This window comes from Paroedura picta, chromosome 8, assembly GCF_049243985.1.
Source record: "Paroedura picta isolate Pp20150507F chromosome 8, Ppicta_v3.0, whole genome shotgun sequence".
Classification (NCBI taxonomy): domain Eukaryota; kingdom Metazoa; phylum Chordata; class Lepidosauria; order Squamata; family Gekkonidae; genus Paroedura; species Paroedura picta.
In genome coordinates this window covers 1414051-1433523 of record NC_135376.1, presented here as the reverse complement: position 1 = coordinate 1433523, position 19473 = coordinate 1414051, and the positions used below count along the sequence as shown (strand labels likewise).

The 19473-nt window shown below is 55.8% G+C and overlaps 1 protein-coding gene across 6 annotated transcripts in view; it reads left to right on the top strand.

Annotated features, from left to right (window-relative positions):
* Positions 1-18013, top strand: part of TP63 (tumor protein p63) — a 117912-nt gene extending 99899 nt beyond the window's left edge. For 4 of the 6 annotated variants that reach the window (XM_077348010.1, XM_077348011.1, XM_077348012.1 and 1 more), the window contains 8 exons: positions 1616-1725; positions 2074-2210; positions 3596-3678; positions 5093-5229; positions 13573-13730; positions 14182-14326; positions 16303-16396; positions 17618-18013. In XM_077348010.1, the coding sequence (XP_077204125.1) occupies positions 1616-1725; positions 2074-2210; positions 3596-3678; positions 5093-5229; positions 13573-13730; positions 14182-14326; positions 16303-16396; positions 17618-17914 (1161 nt within the window). In that variant the 3' untranslated portion in view covers positions 17915-18013. Of the gene's footprint in view, positions 1-1615; positions 1726-2073; positions 2211-3595; positions 3679-5092; positions 5230-8126; positions 8704-13572; positions 13731-14181; positions 14327-16302; positions 16397-17617 lie in introns of those variants that run through there. The other 2 variants (XM_077348013.1, XM_077348015.1) reach the window with 2 other exon arrangements.
* Positions 18014-19473: the final 1460 nt, after the last annotated feature.

The window sequence follows — 19473 nt, the reverse complement described above, 5'->3', positions numbered from 1 at the left end:
GGCTGGGAAAAGAGCCGAGGAGGCAACCAAGAGGGCGAGGGGCTGGGAGCCCTTCCCCAGCAGAAAAGGCTCAAGAGACTTTGGGGTTTAGAGAAGAGATGACAAAGCGGGGAACATGATCGATGTTCCCACTCCAAGCTGAGAAAACCCCAACTTTGTAGGCTGACGGAGTCTGAGCTTGCTGAGAGGGGGAAGGATCTCAGGGCCGTGCAGGAGAGCCCAATGGCAGCATCAACCCACCGCCCTGCAAAAGGCAAACCCCTCTGTGTTCGGGGTGCTTAGGAAAGGGACTGAGATCACAGAATCCCAGAGTTGGAAGGGGCCACACAGGCCATCTAGTCCAACCCCCTGCTCAACGCAGGATCAGCCCAGAGCATCCTAAAGCATCCAAGAAAAGTGTGTATCCAGCCTTTGCTTGAAGACGGCCAGTGAGGGGGAGCTCCCCACCTCCTTAGGCAGCCCCTTCCTCTGCTGAACTAGACTCCTAGAATCCTAGAGTGGGAAGGGGCCATGCAGGCCATCTAGTCCCACCCCCTGCTCAGTGCAGGATCAGCCTCAAGCATCCAGGAGAAGGATCTGTCCAGCCGCTGCTTGAAGACGGCCAGTGAGGGGGAGCTCCCCACCTCCTTATGCAGCCCCTTCCACTGCTGAACTAGACTCCTAGAATCCTAGAATGGGAAGGGGCCATGCAGGCCATCTAGTCCCACCCCCTGCTCAGTGCAGGATCAGCCTCCAGCATCCAGGAGAAGGATCTGTCCAGCCGCTGCTTCAAGACGGCCAGTGAGGGGGAGCTCCCCACCTCCTTAGGCAGCCCCTTCCTCTGCTGAACTAGACTCCTAGAATCCTAGAGTGGGAAGGGGCCATGCAGGCCATCTAGTCCACCCCCTGCTCAGTGCAGGATCAGCCTCAAGCATCCAGGAGAAGGATCTGTCCAGCCGCTGCTTGGAGACCCCCAGTGAGGGGGAGCTCCCCATCTCCTTAGGCAGCCCCTTCCACTGCTGAACTAGACTCCTAGAATCCTAGAGTGGGAAGGGGCCATGCAGGGTCAGCCTCAAGCACCCAGGAGAAGGATCTGTCCAGCCGCTGCTTGAAGATTAGGGGTACTGTCTTTGTGGACCCTCTGGTCCAATCCTTTAAAAGCTGGAGGATTTTTTAAAGGGAAGTCACCAGCAGCCCTGTTGTAAATGTTATCCTTCTCCCTCAAAAAGTACCCCCAGGTATTCCTGGATCAGTTCTCCATCATAGCTTATGGAGACCTCTGACTATAATGGTTCCCACAGGTTATAATGGAGCTGTAAAATTTGACATTCCCAAATATTTACTGAATCCAGATATCATACTGACATTGGGATTTGGGAATATTGGGACTACCAGTATTTTTCAGATTCAATACACCCAAACCTAAAAGCATTGGAGGAGAGGGGTTGGTTGGGTTCTGTTTGCACACCCCTAGTACCTATGCCCCTCCTGCAAGGACCTTGCAAAGAGCCAGGAGGAGCCCGAATCTTTTCTGGTGGTTCTGCCTGGAGCATTGGCCCCGTTAGCTTCCCTTTGTGCCCCCCCCCGTGCTTCTTGCCACGTACCCCAAATGACTCCTGCCTTTCTTGTCCTCCAGGTGGGAACGGAATTCACCACTGTGTTGTACAACTTCATGTGCAACAGCAGTTGCGTGGGGGGCATGAACCGGCGCCCTATCCTGATCATTGTGACACTGGAAACGAGAGAGTGAGTTGGGATCGTGCAGAAGGGAGGGGAGGGGAGGGGAGGGGAGGGCAGGGGAGGGGAGGGGAGGTCGGTTTTTGGGTCAGTTCTGTGCGTCGTCTGTGTTTAAGGCTTGGCTGCATGGTGAAGGCTCAGCAGGTGGAGAGCAGAGCCAACTGAGGGCAGGAAGAGTCCAGGGGCACCATTAAGGCAATGCTGTTTTATTCAAGGTAGAGGCTTTCGTGTCCATGCACATGAGCATGCGTGCGCACCAAAGCTTCATCCTTGAATATTGCGGTGCCTGTATTTTGGTGCCAGCCTTTGTATCAGTGTGCAGTACGTAACTAAGTTCCGTGTTCTCGATCCTTCCAGCGGGCAAGTCCTGGGGCGTCGGTGTTTCGAGGCTCGGATCTGCGCCTGCCCAGGCAGGGACCGCAAAGCAGATGAGGACAGTATCCGGAAGCAACAAGTCTCTGACAGCACAAAGAACGGAGATGGAGCAAAGCGCCGTAAGTAGCCCAAAGCAAATGCCGCTCAAGGTTTTAGGTGGATTGGGGACAGCCCAGCACAGAGCGGTCCGTGCCAGAAAAGAGAGAGGGGGGCTCTTCCGTGTTACAGTGTTGTGCAAATGTTTCTATTCCGCAAGCAATAGAGCAGTGGTCCCCAACCTGTGGTCCTCCAGATGTCCATGGACTACAATTCCCATGAGCCCCTGCCAGCAAATCTGGAGGTCCACAGGTTGACTACCTCTGCAATAGAGTCTTCCGGTGTTGATTTGTGGCACCTGTCTGGACTCAGGAGGGACGGAGCGTCTTGGAGTTGACGCAGCAGCAAAGCCATTAAATTTATCAGCATTATTTATAGGTCCCCTTTCCTTCAGGGACCCAAGGCCAAATGCAGCAGTGAGTCAGGACAGTCAACAAAAGGGGACAGCCAGTAAAACAGTGCCTCAGGATGCAGAGGGCTGGAGCCACCAGAAAGAGCTGATGCCTGGCTTAAGTATTAACATGGCCCACTAAACTGTGCCAAAATTACCTAAAAGGATCTTACTTACCGTAAACTTTCTGCCACAGCGTAGGCCTAATCATTTATCCTGGCAAGTTTGTGAAACCGTTTCGTACAGGGTGACCCTTTTACCTGTGCAGAAAAGCCCTACTGAATAATTCACATAAGAGTGGAAAGCTTAGGAGGATGATCCACAGTCTGGTTCGACCTTTAAACGTCTGTTTTGGGGAGTAGCTGTGTCGACCTGCAGTGGAATGGCCAGAGTCCAGTCCTGCAGCCCTTTAGAGTCCAACAAGATCTTCGGCGTGTAAAGTTCCAAGACTCAGAGCTCCCTTCATCAGATATGAGTTGGTGCAGAGATCTCTGAGTCCAGTCAGAAGGTGCAAAGGGAGGGACTCAAGTTGCAAAGGGGGCTTTGATGCTCAAAAGCTTATACAAATCTTGCTGGACTGGAATCTAACTTCAGTAACCTCTTGATCTTTTAGGATTCTACTAGATCCAAAGGCTACCGGTGGTGGGTTCTAGGCTGCCACCGAGGGTTGTGTGGTTCGGCGTGGTTTGGCCGCCTCGGTGGTCATTGAAGCCCAAGGTGGCCAAACCACACAACCCTACTTTGAACACTGTCAGCACATCTCAACAAAACAAAACCTGAGGGAGATGGCAGGGCACGGGGCGGATCTCCTGCCAGTGCCACAGGCTCACCGTACAGCCTGGGCAGCATCCCTTGGTCCTGGGGGCACCTTCCCTGCCAGCCTCCTTCTGTCAAGGGCACCCACGCCAGTTCGGAAACTCTTAACTGCGTGCCTTGCCAAGCTGGCTCAGCAGAGCGCGTGGCTGAGTCGGGGCCCCGAGCGGAACGTGACGCTTGCTTTGTGTTTGCTCTCGGCAGCTTTCCGGCAGAGCACCCACGGCATCCAGATGACGTCTGTCAAGAAACGGCGTACCCCAGACGACGAACTCTTGTACCTGCCGGTGAGGGGGCTTCACTTCCTTCCCCCTTGCTTGCTGGGCCCTCTCGGAAGCTCAGCAGGGTCGACTCTGACTAGTATTTGGATGGGAGGCCTGCAAGGAGCGCGTGGGGTCCTCATGATGTGGGGGCAGGCAACGGCAAACGAACTCTCAGCGTCCCTTGCCTGGGGCCAGGCAGTCCTCCCATCTCCTGGCTGCACGACACGATGCGTAAATAAATACAGCAACCTCTCTCGGGTCCTTTGCTTATTGTCCACTTTTCTGGCCTTTCTTGGGATTCTTTGGAACTGGTCGTGCAATTTCACATTTTTGCTGAAGATTTGGATTTGGCTTTTTAATGGTACCTTTGTATGTTGTTTTTAAGCCTATAATTATATGCGCTGTTTGATGAATAGTTGCATTACGTTTTAGGGTTTTTTTTTTAGGTAGGTCATCATGTTGATCCGAAGCAGCAGAACAAAGTGTGAGTCCAGCAGGGGCACCTTTAAGACCGCTAAGTTTTATTCAAGGGATAAGCTTTCGTGAGCCAGCAGATGAAAATAAATGCTATGTTGGCCTTAAAGGTGCCCCTGCTGGACTCAAACTTTATTTCATTTTTTGTTTGCTAACCTTTGCTTGAGTGCTTTAATAAAGCACTCCTCTCAGCGCAGTCGTCTCAGAGCAGTATGCAGCTGCTTAAAAACCAGTTGAGCATTTACAATAAAATAGTTTGATAGGACATATTCTTCCCCAAATCCTATCCATCTGGGATGTTCCAAGGGAGGGGGCTGGGGTGCGTCTAGGTTAGGGTGACCAGATTTCAACATTGGTAAAGCGGGACAGCTTTGACTGGGGGGGGGGGGTTCTTGATTAAAAATTTGGTCTATATGGAGCAACAAAAAGTTTTATAGAACGCATAGAATGCAAAAATAGTATTGTAATATATATTTCTTAAATTTCAACATAAGTACAATTTGCCAGGTGCCCCCAGATGTCCCTCCAAAAGTGGGACAATCTGGTCACCTTAGTCTAGGTCAGGGGTAGTCAAACTGCGGCCCTCCAGATGTCCATGGACTACAATTCCCATGAGCCCCCTGCCAGCATTCGCTGGCAGGGGGCTCCTGGGAATTGTAGTCCATGGACATCTGGAGGGCCGCAGTTTGACTACCCCTGGTCTAGGTGGTCCCTGACTTTGCACCATGGGTCCATTCTTCAGTCCCTAGTGCAAGACTTGAGGGACAGGGAGGGGGGTCCCAGTCACAGCCAATGGCTGACCACCCAGTCCCTCCCATTTGGACTCCTGCCCATGACTCTGGAACTGGCAGAGCAGAGCTGGTGCACCTGGGTGTGAGGAAGGCCCGGCTGCTCTGTGGCTCTTTCAACCCACGCAGGTCCCTCTGCCTGACTCCTTCTCACCCCCCACCCCGTGTTGGTCCAGGTGCGTGGCCGGGAGACCTACGAGATGCTGCTGAAGATCAAGGAATCCCTCGAGCTCATGCAGTACCTCCCCCAGCACACGATCGAGACGTACCGGCAGCAGCAGCAGCAGCAGCACCAGCACTTGCTGCAGAAGCAGTGAGTAGGCGGGCCGTGATCCGTGTGCGGTGTGGTGTGTTTGTGTGCCACCCTTGAGGCTGCTGCATGGCAGGAGTTTCAGCTCTTGGGGTGACACTTGGCCGGACTGCAGGCCATCAGCGTGATGCACTTTTTGCGTTGGGGGCGGGGAACCTCTGGATTTGGGGAGGCGTCCTTGCTTGCTCCCAGCTGAGCACAAACTTCTTACAGGAGGATGGCAGGGAGCTGCACAAGCAGCTGGGCAAGGGGGTGTGCTTGATCAAAGCTGCAGAGCTGCCTCTTCAGACTATGTGGGTGGGATTCTGTTTATTTTTATTTATATGCCAGTGGTCTGTTGCAGGCTCACAAACGCCCATGTCTGTGTGGCCTGACTCTGTAACGTCTAACCGAGACAAAAGTGCGTTGATAGCTTCATAAAGCCAGCACCAGCAATATCCCTTGGAAACCAAATGCTAAGAGGTCAACAGAATATACCCTAGTTAAAAAAATTAATGTCAAAGTGAGCTGTGTTTCTTCAGCCCCTGCACTGTTATCTCTGGGGGTCACATGAGGACATGAATCTGCCTTAAATTAACCAGATCAGTATTGCCTGACTCAGACTACAGTGACCCTCCGGGGGTCTGTGGTTGAGGTCCTTCCCGTTACCTTCTGCCTGGTCCTTTTCAAGTGGAGAGGTCGGGGATTGAACCTGGGACATCCTGCATGCCGGGAGAAGCTCTGCTACTGAGCCACAGCCCCTCCCCAAAATCATTATTCCCTGCAGAGACTGGGAGTGTCTCTCCAGGGGCTCATGCAGAGAAAGGTCTTTCCCATCAGCTCCTGCCTGATCCTTTTAACTGGGGATGCCGGAGATTGAACCTGTGACCAGTTTGTTGTAGTGGTTAGGAGTGTGGACTTCTAATCTGGTGAGCTCTCCACAGCACTGATAAAGCTGTTCTGACCGAGCAGGAATATCAGGGCTCTCTCAGCCTCACCTCCCTCACAGGGTGTCTGTTGTGGGGAGAGGAAGGGAAGGCAATTGGAAGCCGCTTGGAGACTCCTTCGGGTAGAGAAAAGCGGCATATAAGAACCAACTCTTCTTCTTCTTCTTCTTCTTCTTCTTCTTCTTCTTCTTCTTCTTCTTCTTCTTCTTCTTCTTCTTCTTCTTCTTCTTCTTCTGGGTTTTCCAAGAAGACAGAAACGATCTCATTAGTGGGGCTGCAGGGCAGTCAACGAGATGAGGGCTTTCCTCTTGGTGCCGACAGAATGGCTTTGTGATAATTATGGGCGGGGGGGGGGGGATTAAAAAGTACCTCCCCAAGTCCTTCGTGGCCATCCCTTCAGTCAGCCGGCTTCCTTGACATGGGTTTGCACAGCAGGGCGGTTGCCAAAGGTGGCCATTCTTTCCTGCAAAATTTTGTGGTTTTTTTCCACATGGAGTGACCCCGGAAGGGGAGGGGGGGAGTTCTGCGTGTCCCAAAATGAGATAATGTCCTTGTTTTTCTGAAACCAAAATAACAATACCATACGAGCCCTGCTGGACACTCCCACGTGGGGCCCGTCCCCTTCCCACCCCCTCCAGGCCCAGCAGTGGCCATGGCGGGCGGGCGGGGGGGGGGAGGGCAGGTTGACATGCCTACATGTGGCCACATGACCTGATAAATGTTTTAACAAATTTAAAATAGATATAAAGAATTAATTAACCCCCCCCCCAATTCAGGAAATACTTCAAGAAACCCCAGGGTTTCACAAAACCCCGGTTGAGAAAGCCCCAGGGTTAGTGGGTAGCTGTGAATGCATGGAATCTGTGCTCTGTGCAAGCATTACGTTTCTCAGATTTGCCCAGAGTCCAGTGGGTGGGAACTCTGGATGTTGTGCCTGCAGTTTTCTCTTTGCAAGAGGGATGCGTTCCGGTCTCGTGGTTCCTCCTACACAGAGAGTTGTCTTTGGTGTGTGTGTGTGTGTCTTTACAAACGGGCTGCTTTGTTGCTGGCTTTTCTCCTGAGATGTGTATGTTCTGAAGGTGGGATAATAATTTCAAGGATGCAACGTAACATCCACAGAGCTTCCCTTCTGGTTGCTCTGGGGGTCACTGAAGATCATCCTGACTGACCTAAATCCTCCTAAAAGGCCCACAAGTTATCAAATCCCATGCAGCGATCTTCCTGGTGTCTCCTTTCCTTTTTCTTCTCATCTGCCTGTGCTTTTGTGCATGGTTTTTCTGACTCACTTTTCATGTCAAATACCTTCAGGATCACAGAGGTTCTCCTTAATGCCGTGGTTTCTCCATACTTGAATGAGCCTGTATGCATACAAGAACATCAGAAGAGCCCTGCTGGGTCAGACCAGTGAAGGTCCCTCCAGCCCAGCCTCCCATCTCTCACAGGGGCCAGCCATTCCTCTGGAGGGCCAATAACAGGGCGTGGGAGGCTGAGGCTTTCTCCTGAATTTGCCTCGTGGCACTGGGATTCAGAGGTTGACTGCCTCTGAATGTGGAGGTTCCCCTCAGTCATCATGGTTATTAGCCATTGAGATGCCTGTCCTTCCATGGATTTGTCTCATTCCCTTTTATGGCTGCCCATGTCTGTGGCCATCCCTGCATCCTCTGGCAGCAAATTCCACGTTTCAGTGAGCCATTCTGAGTGCTCCCTCCCAAAGGCCGAAGCGGCTGAGAGGTCCAGCGGTCTGGGGGCTGCTTACCCCTGAGACTCCTTTCCAACACGTACTCCGCTATGACTGTGGACTGGAGAGAACTGGGCAGGTAGAATGCTCTCCGTGGCAGACCGGACACCCTGCTTTCTCCTTTCTCTGTCTGTGATCCTGAAGGTATTTCGCCCCCTTCCTCTCAGCTTCTTGCCCTGAGCTATGGCTTCTTCACCGTCTTTCTCTCCTCTCTGGTTCCTTCCTTCTCCCTGCAGTCTCCTCTCGGCCTGCTTCAGGAGCGAACTTTCGGAAATGCGGCGAGACCCCCCGAAACGAAGCGAACCCACCCTCAAACATTCCAGCCCCACGAATCCTTCGCTCTGCTTGTGAATGAAGCTGGGGGTGGCATGGGGGGCAGAGTCTGTCTGGCCCACCAGCCGGCTGCCGGAGAAAGGGCTGTAGCTTGACAGAACTGCTCGATTGGGGCAGGACTACTCAATGGCGAGCAGAGACGGGCCGGACACCGGGCCTTTGCTGGGCCTGCAGGCGTCTGCAACCTTAGCTGCCGGCCTTCTGTTCCGTCCCATCGCCGTCCGTCCTTGTGAAATCACTCAGATGAGCAGGCCTCGGTCGTCCCCAGCATCCCTGGACTCCTTAACTCAAGGATCGTTTCCTGCCACAAAGAGAATGCAGCTTCTGACGTAGACGCTCTGCCTCCAATTATGAATCCCGGCTTTCGATGGCTGGTCTGAGACTAGTCAAAGCTTATAGAAATCAGAGACTCGTTTCTGCTGGGCAGATGGACATTTTGATTGCGTTTGGGGGGCCAAGCCCTCGAGGGGGGTCTCCCTCTACAGCAGGGGTAGTTAAACTGCGGCCCTCCAGATGTCCATGGACTACAATTCCATGGGAATTGTAGTCCATGGACATCTGGAGGGCCGCAGTTTGACTACCCCTGCTCTACAGCCTTGCTGTTGTGTCTGCACAACCTTCCTACCTTGTTTGCAAAGGAAACCATAGGAAGACCTCTTCTGTTTGCTGGGAAACCTCTTTGTTGCCAATTCTGGGCCTGCCTCAGGAGGGGGTCGATTTTTAAGGGTTCCCATCGTACCCTGCTGTAGGGTTGGGTTAAGGCTAGCGAAAGGTTGTCGCAAGTGCCAGTGGTCATCCCGTGTCAGTCCGTTCCCCTGCTCAGCAATGCAGGGCTAGAGTCCGGGGATCAGAGGACATTCAGGGTTGGTTTATAAGTTCTCATCGTGCAAATTCATTTGGCCGTTGCTGGTCTGGGGCTCCGGAAGGGGAGGGGGGGCAGGACCTCAGTGTGGTCTTAAGCCACGGAGTCCATCTTGCAGTTTTCCCAAGGAAAGTGGTCTCTGTGCTCTAGAGCAGGGTTAGTCAACCTGTGGCTCCTGCAAACGCTGGCAGGGGCCCATGGGAATTATCGTCCATGAACATCTGGAGGACCACAGGTTGACTACCCGTGCTCTAGAGGTCACCTGTAATTCCAGGACATCTCTGGCCCCACCTGTAGGCCGGCATCCCTACTGGGGGGACATGCGATAGTATTGCTTTAAGAAAGGAAGATGCCAGGGTGCAGAAGAGCTGCATATTCCGCTCCAGTCCGATGTGGCTGATCCTGGGCAGAATCTGGCAGTTCCTCCTTTGCTTCAGCCCTGCTCTACATGCTTCTTCAGAGCGGGAAGAGCCACAATATGGTACAGGTTCCAGGGAATGTCTCCCACCCCGTGCAGGTTGATGATGCCTGAGAGCACTCATGTTGTTGGATGAGAGGCCTGGTTGCATTGAGGCGTAGTCCTTAGGCCTGCATTGCTGAACGGGCGTGGCAGGGAGCTGCCGTCTGGGCTTAGCAATACCCGAACATCTCTGAACACAAGTCTGGAAGGAGCTCCCTTGGGGAGCTTGTAGGGGACAAATAAATAGATAAATACATCTTTTGTCTTGGAGTTCTAATCTTGCTTGTGCTTGGACCAGCCAGCTGGCCCCCTCCTGCCTCCCGGCCCCTCCTACCTGTGGAATGTGTATAGGAGAGATCTGGAGGGTCTACCTCTCCCCTTCCTCCCCCAGCCTCCATCTCAGCCTTAAGAACAAGAGAGAAGCCATGTTGGATCAGGCCAGTGGCGCATCCAGTCCAGCTTAGTGGCCAATACCCAGGTGCCTTCAGGACGTCCTCCAGTGGGGCCCAAATTCCAGAAGTCCTTCCCCCCCCCAAGAACCCAGAAGACAGAGCATCCCTGCCCCAGACATAAGAACGTAAGAGGAGCCTTGTTGGATCAGGCCAGTGGCCACTCCAGCCCAACACTCTGGGTCACACAGGGGCCAAAACCAGGGGGCATCAGGAGGTCCACCCTTCTGCAGTGGTCCCCCACTAAGAATACCAAGCATCGTTGCCCCGGACAGGGTGTTCCCTCTATATCTTGTGGCTAATATCCACTGGACCTCTGCTTTTAAGAACATAAGAGAAGCCAATGGCCCATCCAGTCCTACATGGTGGGCGAAACCCAGGGGCCGTCAGGAGGTCCACCAGTAGGGCCAGAATGTTAGGAGCCCGCCCACTTTGGCCCCCTCAGGCACCAAAAAGACAGAGGACCACTGCCCCCGAGAGCATCCAATGTGCTGCCCACTGTGATTTCTGGGGAGTCCATTATCCGGGGTGGGGGGCAGAAGAAGGACTTTGGCCAAGCTGGTCAGCAACTGGCTTTCGTGTTGAAGGGGGGGGAGGAGACAGAGTTCCATGTCCAGAGAACGGATGCCGGGGGGGCGTCCAAGCAAAGCCAGTCTCTTGCCAATCGCCCTAGGGATTCACTTGCCCCCGCCCTTTGGGGCTGCCTGTCCTTCATATAGCCGGTTCCCTCCTGAAGCAGGGAATGCAGTGATGAGCAGCAGTGGGACCCTGATCCCTGGCTGCAAAGCCCCCGCTGATCCCGTGGTTCTCGACCCTTTATATCATACGATCCACAATCCCTTGTCCGGACAATCGGGGTCCCCCCAAGAGCCCTCTTTCCTCGCCCAGAAGCATACGGAGAGGTTTACAGGCATTCTGCTACCATATTTCCCAGAGCAGAGGGGCATGGGGATTTGAGGAGGAGTGAGCCCTTAGTACCTGCGAGGGAAACCCTCTCCCCGTTGGCTACCTGTGGCTGAGAGCCTCTGCTCTGCACAGCAGTGTGAGGGTTGGAGGTGTCCTGCACGGGGCAGGGGGTTGGACTAGATGGCCCATGGGGTCCCTTCCAACTCTAGGATTCTAGGATTCATGCAGAGAATCCCTTCATTTCCCCCTCTTCCTCTACGACTGTGTGGTGCTGGTTTTCAATAAACTTTTTTCCATCTTGGTTTTACCTGTTCTGCCGTCTCCTCCTTCTTTTCGCCTTCGTCCTCCTGGAGGGTTGAGCTCCATGCCTCCTTCTGCCTGTCCCTCTCTCCTGGGCCGCCTTCGTCTCTCTGCCTGTGGGCTGCCAGAGGCTAGGCTGGGGGGGGGGGGAGGTGCCTTTAAGTTGCAGCCGGGGGGGTTTCAAGGCAAGAGGGGGGGGTTGCCTCTGCATAGCTTCCCTGGAGGGCTCCCATCCAAATGCTGGCCCAGCTTAGCTTCCAAGATCTGACACGGTCAGGCTAGCCTGGGCCATCCAGAGCAAGGCAAGAGTCAGACAGGTGGTTTGCCCTGGCCAGCCTCTGTGTAGCCATCCTGGACCCTCCCAGTGGTCACCCATCCAAATGCTCGCCCTCCTTCCCTTCCGTGAAGAAAATCAAGCTAGCGTGGGCCGTCCAGGTGAGGTCAGGGGAAGCCAAACTACAACAACCTCTGGAGGGTTTTCCAAGTGGTTTGCCATTGCATGCCTCTCCAGAGTCCCTGGCAAGGGGTCGTTCCCATCTTTGAACCGGTGATGCTGGGAATTGACCAAAAAGAGGGGGAAACAAAACCCAACCGGAAATGCAGCTGGGAACCTTAAAGGGTGGAAGAATCCAAAAATGCGTCTCATGTAAATATATCCTTTGTTTTTTATTTAAGGAGCACAAATGTAAAAAATAGTAAGAAACGATAAAGGCAGCAGGGATGGACACTTATTCCTCTAGATCAGGGGGAGTCAACCTGTGGTCCTCCAGATGCCCATGGACTACAATTCCAGCGTTTGCTGGTAGGGGCTCATGGGAATTGTAGTCCATGGACATCTGGAGGACCACAGGTTGACTTCCCCTGCTCTAGGTCACACAGGTATTAATTACATGTGCCCAGAGTTCCAAAATTGCAGTGTGTTCGACCTTTCAGATCTCCGTTAGAAGTCAGGAGTGAGCACACACAAATATTTTAAACACACAGGTATACATAACAAAAATTGAGCCCAGTAGGATCCTTTTGTTGTGCTACTTCAGATTGAGATGAATCTACAGATATACATAAGATATCACAAGGGGGGTGAAGGCGTCCTTATTCCCGCGGAGGTCCCTTGTAGGCTCACTCCAAACGTTATAAATTCTTGTGCATAAATGTGGGTTTTTCCAAGGGCTGTCTCCAGCAACCTCTCCGGGGTTTAAGCAGAATCATCAGGGTGTTCCTGCGTGCCTTCGAACTCATGGCCTCTCCGGAGGGTGCCCACCTTTAAGCCCCTGGCCCCGCATCGGGTGGCGAGTGGCGCTGGGCACGTTCCGGCTGCTGCACGCCCGCAGTTGCTTGCCACCAGCCGATTGGATCCCTGCCCCTGCCGCGGGCCAGGCAGTGACCACGTGTGGTTCCCTGCCTCGGTTTCTCAACGGGGAAGTCAAGGACACGGGGGAGGAGCGAAAGAGAGATTGTGAAACTCTTTGCTTCTGTCTGCCACTATAAAAATAGCATCTGATTAACAAGATGAGGATGGTGGTGGAGCCGGTATCAGTATTTTGAGGCCGGAAGCCGGAACTGGAATGGAGCCCTGCTGGGAGCTGCCTCTTTCAAACAAGCCCACAGAGAGAGAGAGAGAGAGAGAGAGAGAGAACAGTCCTCTTTATGCTCTAGCTCAGGGGTAGTCAAACTGCGGCCCTCCAGATGTCCATGGACTACAATTCCCAGAAGCCCCTGCCAGCATTCGCTGGCAGGGGCTTCTGGGAATTGTAGTCCATGGACATCTGGAGGGCCGCAGTTTGACTACCCCTGCGTCTAGCTGGTGAGGAGACAGCACAGTCAAGTGAAGGGAAATAGTTTCTGTATCCGTAGAAAACTAGCATGCACGGCAAGGAGGTTATTTTGGTAGGGAGCAGCATTTGATTGTGTGCCCTTCCTCATGCAATCAAAGGAAGCAACCCTGCACATAGGCAGCCAGGCGCCCGGACTTCCAGTCTGCAGTGGTACTTCTTAAACATATTTGCCGGCGTGTCTCCTGGGCGGGGCCATGCTGCCGACCTTCCTCTCACCCCTGCTCACCCTCCACGTTAGATCCATCCTCAGGGAGCCGGTGCTGTGTAGTGATCTGAGCGTGTCCCAGTGGGCCTGAGGAGACACGGGTGGGGCTCCCTGGCTGACCTGGGACTCTCTTGGCCAAGCCCACCTCGCAAGGATGGCGGGGAGAATGAAAGGCAGGATAAAAGCTGATTGCCATGGAGGTAAACCTCTCATTGTAACGTAGCCAGGGCTTTTTACCCTAGCAATGAACGCCTGCCAGTCCAGGGCCAGCTCCTATTGGTCCTTGTTGGTGACGCTGCTTGATCCCCCTCCTTCTCCCTTGCGTTTTGCAGAAGTTCCATCCAGTCTCAGCCTTCGTACGGCTCTGCCTCCCCTCCGCTCAGCAAGATGAACAGCATGAACAAGCTGCCCTCCGTCAGCCAGCTCATCAACCCCCAGCAGCGCAACGCCCTGACGCCCACCTCCATCCCGGACAGCATGGCGGCCAACAGTAAGAGAGTCCACCCGCACGCAGCTTCCCCCCACGGGCCGGGAGCAGTCCTATGCAAGTGGGGTCCAGCCCCCCTCCCCCCATCCCCACTGGAACAGTGGCAAGAGATGCTCTCCGTTTTGGGGAGATGGGTGGTCTGCAGTGCCCAAGAGCACTCCGTTGTTCTCTTAGGGCTGATCCTGCGTTGAGCAGGGGGTGGGACTAGATGGCCTGTATGGCCCCTTCCCACTCTAGGATTCTATGCAGGCTTCTGCAGGGCTGGGTAATGAACCATTTAGAAAGGTCAGGCGTAAAACAGCCCTGTGCTAGATGCAGAAGAGCAGCATTCGAACCCAGGAGCGCATCCCAGACGGGCAAGATTTTCAGAAGATGACCTTTCAAGAGTCCCGCCCTCTTAGCGGTTGGCTTCTCCAAGTCCCCTGACGCCCTGCTCTTCTCTCCCTTCCTGCAGTTCCGATGATGGGGGCCCACATGGCCATGGCGGGGGACATGAATGGACTGAGCCCCACGCAGTCCTTGCCCCCGCCCCTCTCCATGCCGTCGACGTCCCACTGCACCCCGCCGCCCCCCTACCCCACAGACTGCAGTATTGTCAGGTGAGTCGGCCGGCCGCCTCCTTGGCAGTTCTCTCTGAGCTCTTCTGTGCCCTCGATTGGGGGCCCGGGCCCTCCTAGCAGCAGGCCGCAGGTCCCCTCAGAGACGCTTCGATGGGCTTATGGAGCAGCCTCCTCTTCCTCCCCGCTGCAGCCTGGTAGCTTGAGCTGGCATCGCTCACTCGCCTGCCGCAGTTCCCGGGCATGGGGAAATGGAAAGATGGAAAAGATGGCTTAAGACCATCTACTGGAAAGGGGCCTTTAGACCAGCTGGGGGGGGGGGATGTGGTGTTGTGGTTAAGAGTGGTGTTTTCTAATCTGGCGAGCCGGGTTTGACTCCCCACTCCTCCCCCACATGCAGCCAGCTGGGTGACCTTGGGCCAGTCACAGTCCTGATAAAGCAGGAATATTAACACTCTCTCAGCCTCCCCTCCCTCACAGGGTGTCTGTTGTAGGGAGAGGAAAGGGCAGGTGACTGGAAGCCCCTTTGAGACTCCTTCGGGTAGGGAAAAGTGGCATCTAAGAACCAGCTCTTCTTATTCTTCTTCAGTAATCTCAGGGCTCCCTCAGCCTCACCCACCCCACAGGGTGTCTGTTGTGGGGAGAAGAAAGGGAAGGCGAATGGAAGCCCCTTTGAGACTCCATCAGGATATGAGAAGTGGTGTATAAAGCCAACTCTGCTTCTTGGGTCTAGCAGCAGTCAAGGACGCCTCACATTTGACCCATCCACCTCCCATTATAGAGGATCTACTTATATGCCTCTGTGGTGTTTTTTAACAATCTCGTGGATTGAATACTGTCACGTATTGTGGGGGTGGGGCAGCCCTTGGAGACTGGTCGGCAGTGCCAGCAGCTACAGAGTCCCCGTGCTCAGCTCCAGGGGAAGGTGGAGAGATTAGAGGCCATCCGGGCATTTCGGGGGCTGCCTAGAGGCCGGCTGGCCTTGAGACATCGGGCCCTGATCCGCATCCCTTCCTGATGCAAAGCCAAAGCCAGGGTGGCAAGCAGCAGGTGCTCTGGGCAGGGCCGTGGGATGGCATTGCCTCTCGAGGTGAGGAGCTGCCTGCCTCTTCCCTGCCTCTTTCTCTCTCGCTTGTCTCTGCGTCGTCCAGAGTGCGGTGGGCCGGGCGTCCTGGCGGGTTTCCCGAGAGGCCTTGTTCTCTCCTCGGCCGTATCGAAGCCTGCCCAGGGCACAGGCCTTTGCGGAGGCCAACCAGGGCTTCTGGGGCTCAGCCCAGACCTGCTCTTACAGACTCGCTTTCCTTTTTAAAAACAAGCGCAAACAAACCGCGGTTTTCCCTGCGTCTGAACTGAGCTCCTCCCTCCCACCCACCCTCCCTCTGGCTTTCGGAAGCCATCCGGACAGCTTTTTTGGGTGGGGGCCTTTCTGTGTGTTGGGAGAGGAGGCGACCTTTGCCCTTGGGTTTGACCCCTGCATTTTTAAAACCTCCCTTGGCCAAAGCAGCGCCTGGTATTGCGGCTGGATCTCGGGGTGCCCTCCTGTGACGCAGTGGGGCAGAGATCTCCTCCGTGCCCTTCCAGGAAGGTGGTCAGCCTCCTCCTTTCTAGACATGGTGAATCCTGACAGGGAGGCTTGGCTATGGGGCTTTCGGCACGCGGGTCTTTCCCCCTAGGCCTGACCGGCAGAACAGAATTCCCCCTTCCACGGGGGGGGGGGGGACCATGGAGAACAGATGACGGCTTCCTCTCTCCCTCTGACGCAGAGTCGGCTACTGCAGCCCCTCTTCCTCCTGCCGCAGAGGACCCCGGAAGAGGGGGGGGCTGGGGGGGCTCCCTTCCCAGCTCCCCCCGCCTCCCCCTCCCCCTGGCCTGTTGCATAGCGGAGTGCCTGGTGTGGTTCTTGCCGTGTTTGGGCTGTTGCAATTGGGTGACCCTCTTTCTTTCTCTCTCTCTCTCTTCTCCTTCCACTGCCCTCCTTCCTCCTCCTCCTCCTCCTCCTCCTCCTCCTCCTCCTGCAGTTTCTTAGCCAGGCTGGGCTGCTCGTCGTGTGTGGATTATTTCACGGCGCAAGGGTTGACCACCATCTATCAGATTGAACATTACTCCATGGATGTAAGTAGCCCTTCCGACCATTCGCTTCCCGGGGACGACCGCATGGCAGCAGCCAGGGCCCAGCGGCCGCTTCCCCCTTGCACAAACCGCAAAGGAGGGCTCAGCCCGCCCTCTGCCTCTCGCTGGGCTCTTAAATATTAAATAGAGTCTCCTTCTCCCCCCCCCCCCAGCTGCTTCCAGTCTCTCTACTGTCTCCGCAGGGAAAGAGGGGTCTGGAGGGGCCCAGCAACTTCCTTGTCGCCCGTCCAGTATTTTCTAAAAGTGGGTGGGCACCAGGTGGGCTTTTGCCCTGCAAAGCCTGGAGTTCTCTTGAGTTGCGGCAGCCGTTTTGTGGCTGTGCCTGCCCCCCCCCCCCCCGCTAGATGCCAAAGGGGCCCCCAGGTGCAAATTGACGGGGGTGCCCTAGCCTGGAGCACTGAGAAAGTAAAGCGTGAGGAGAATAGGGACCAGCAGGGCAGCAGTTTTGCACCCCCCTCCATCCTGATCCAGTTCCGGGTTCCACTGGTGTTGTGCAATGGTGATGCATCTGGGGGGCTTTGCTGCACCCACCCACAGCTTGCCCCCCCCCCCCTCAAGAGGAAGCCTGCTGGGGCTGGCCCACCCAGACCTCTTTCCCACCCACCTTTCAGCTTTGGGCCGCATCGTTTCTTTGGGCTGCCGTGGGACCAGACGGGCTCCCGTCCGCTTGTGGGGCTCCTCCTCCCCTGACCCCCTTTCCCCTCTGCACTCTCCACTTCCAGACTGGCTGCTTGGCTGTGCCTCTGCCTGGGGGGCCCTGTGAGCCTGTTGGTTTGGGATCCCTGCGTCTTCTTACTGAGCCTGGCTTTGGGGGCCCTTCTTCTTCTAAAGCTGATGGTTGCCGAGCCAAAGCAGACTTCTTGAGGCAGAGGAACAAAGCCCCCCTACCCAGGAGCTGATCCCAGCTCCCCGAGAGATTCCTTTGGAGCAGGGGTAGTCAAACTGCGGCCCTCCAGATGTCCATGGACTACAATTCCCAGGAGCCCCCTGCCAGCGTTCGCTGGCAGGGGGCTCATGGGAATTGCAGTCCTTGGACATCTGGAGGGCGGCATTTTGACTACCCCTGCTTTGGAGGGGGGATTCTGTGGCGTCACCCCCAAGGAGCTCTAGCCCCTCCCCCCAACCTCTCCGGGAGAGCCCTAACCCGTCGTGGGCTGCTCTGTCCGGAACCGCCTTGGACCCATCCTTTTGTCCCCGTTCCAGGATCTGGTGAGCCTCAAGATCCCGGAGCAGTTCCGGCACGCCATCTGGAAAGGCCTCCTGGACCACCGGCAGCTCCACGACTTCTCCTCCCCGCCCCACCTCCTGCGCACGCCCAGCAGCGCCTCCACCGTGAGCGTGGGCTCCAGCGAGACCCGTGGGGAGCGGGTCATCGACGCCGTGCGCTTCACCCTCCGCCAGACCATCTCCTTCCCGCCCCGCGACGACTGGAGTGACTTCAACTTCGACCTGGACGCCCGGCGCAACAAGCAGCAGCGGATCAAGGAGGAAGGGGAGTGAGGCGGGGCACACTCGGACCCCCCAGCCCCCCCCCCCACGCCCCGCCCCTCGCCTCCACCCACGGACCTCTCGGCTGCGCCTGGTCTCAGCTGTCGCCCTTCCGTGGGGTGGGTGGGTGGGGTGGGGTGGAGGCGGGAGCGGCAGGGAAGGGTCTTCTCCGCAACCAGCACTGGCGTCCTGCTTGGCCTTCCACGGGGCCTTTCCTGGCCAGCCGTTGCTTTTGCTAGTGGGGGGGTGGGGGGGGGAGCTTTTTATGCCCGTCTTGGCGGGGAGGGGTGGGGGGGAAGGGGTTGCTTCTTCGGGACGAGGGACAGCCTTTGAGGTGACTTTGTAAATTGTGGCACTTAATTCTTGTGCTTCCACTGGACCGAGGCCCATCTCCAGGGGCCCCTGCGTTCAGCGCCAGACGGCCGGCTTGCGTCCTGCACGACTGCCCTCTTGTGAAAGACGGTTCCTTTGGATTCCTTTCTGAATGTTCGTTCCCCGGTTTGCGGATGTTCAAGCCAGCCCGTGAGGCTGGGGCAGTTTTCCAGTTTGGACTGTTACAAAGTTGAAGGCGGGACATCCGGCCCGGCGGGGGAAGTGGGATAATGTTGTCCGGCGGTTATTTTGGCCGCTCCGTGCTCTGCTTCTGAGGAAATGGTTCTGGCCCCTGCGGGAACAGCCCCCCGGGGGGTCCTTTGCTAGCTCAGCATCCTCCTTGCCTTAGAGACAGCAAGAGCCAGAAAGGGCATCGCCGGGCATCCCGTCTGCAGCCCTTCTTCCTGCCCTTGTGTCCCAAAATAGTCTAGCAAGACCCCCCCCCCACCAAGGGCTTTGTGGAGGCGCCCAGGCATTGACGGGGCAGTTTTGGGACATGGGGGCATGCATACGCCCGGGTTTCATTCAGGACTGCTTAGGTCAAAGCCACCCCGAGGGGGCACCGGAGCAGGTTTAATCGGCCTGCCCCCCTTTGCTCAGGAGGCGATCTGCTGTCGAGGATATAGCGATGAGGCCACTGGGGGAGACTTTTCCCCGTGGGCCGGGAGGGAACCGCCAGGGTGTTACGGGACCGGTCAGTGGGCACTTTGGATCGGAGAGGGGTTGAAACGGGTGCCTCTGCCTCTCAGCCTGTCAGGGGCCACAAAGGACCCGGGGGCAGAGGCCAAGCCCTGGCCGGGCTGCAGGGACCCCGAGAGGGCATAGCTGAGCAGGACCCATCTCATGTCTCTCCACCTGCAACCCAGAGCTCCCGTCTTCCCAGAGAGAGAGGGTGGGTCCTGGTTCCCTTTCCTCCTGGATCCATGAAACCCAAAAGTTGGGGGCTCCATTGTTTGCCCCAGCTCAGCCCCAGCTTCTTAGGGGTGTTCTCACTATAAGCAAGGGTGTGTCCTCCAAGGGTGACCAAGCACTGCGTACTGTTTGATGCTTCCTGCATGAATCAGTCTCCACAGGCACCAAAGGGTTTGTGGGTGGCCCCATGCCGATTTTCACACACGTGGGGTAGCTCAGCCATGGCTGCTCTCCCTCCCTCCCTCCCTCTTCCCCCCCCCCCTCTCGTAGTATAACACAAATTCTCT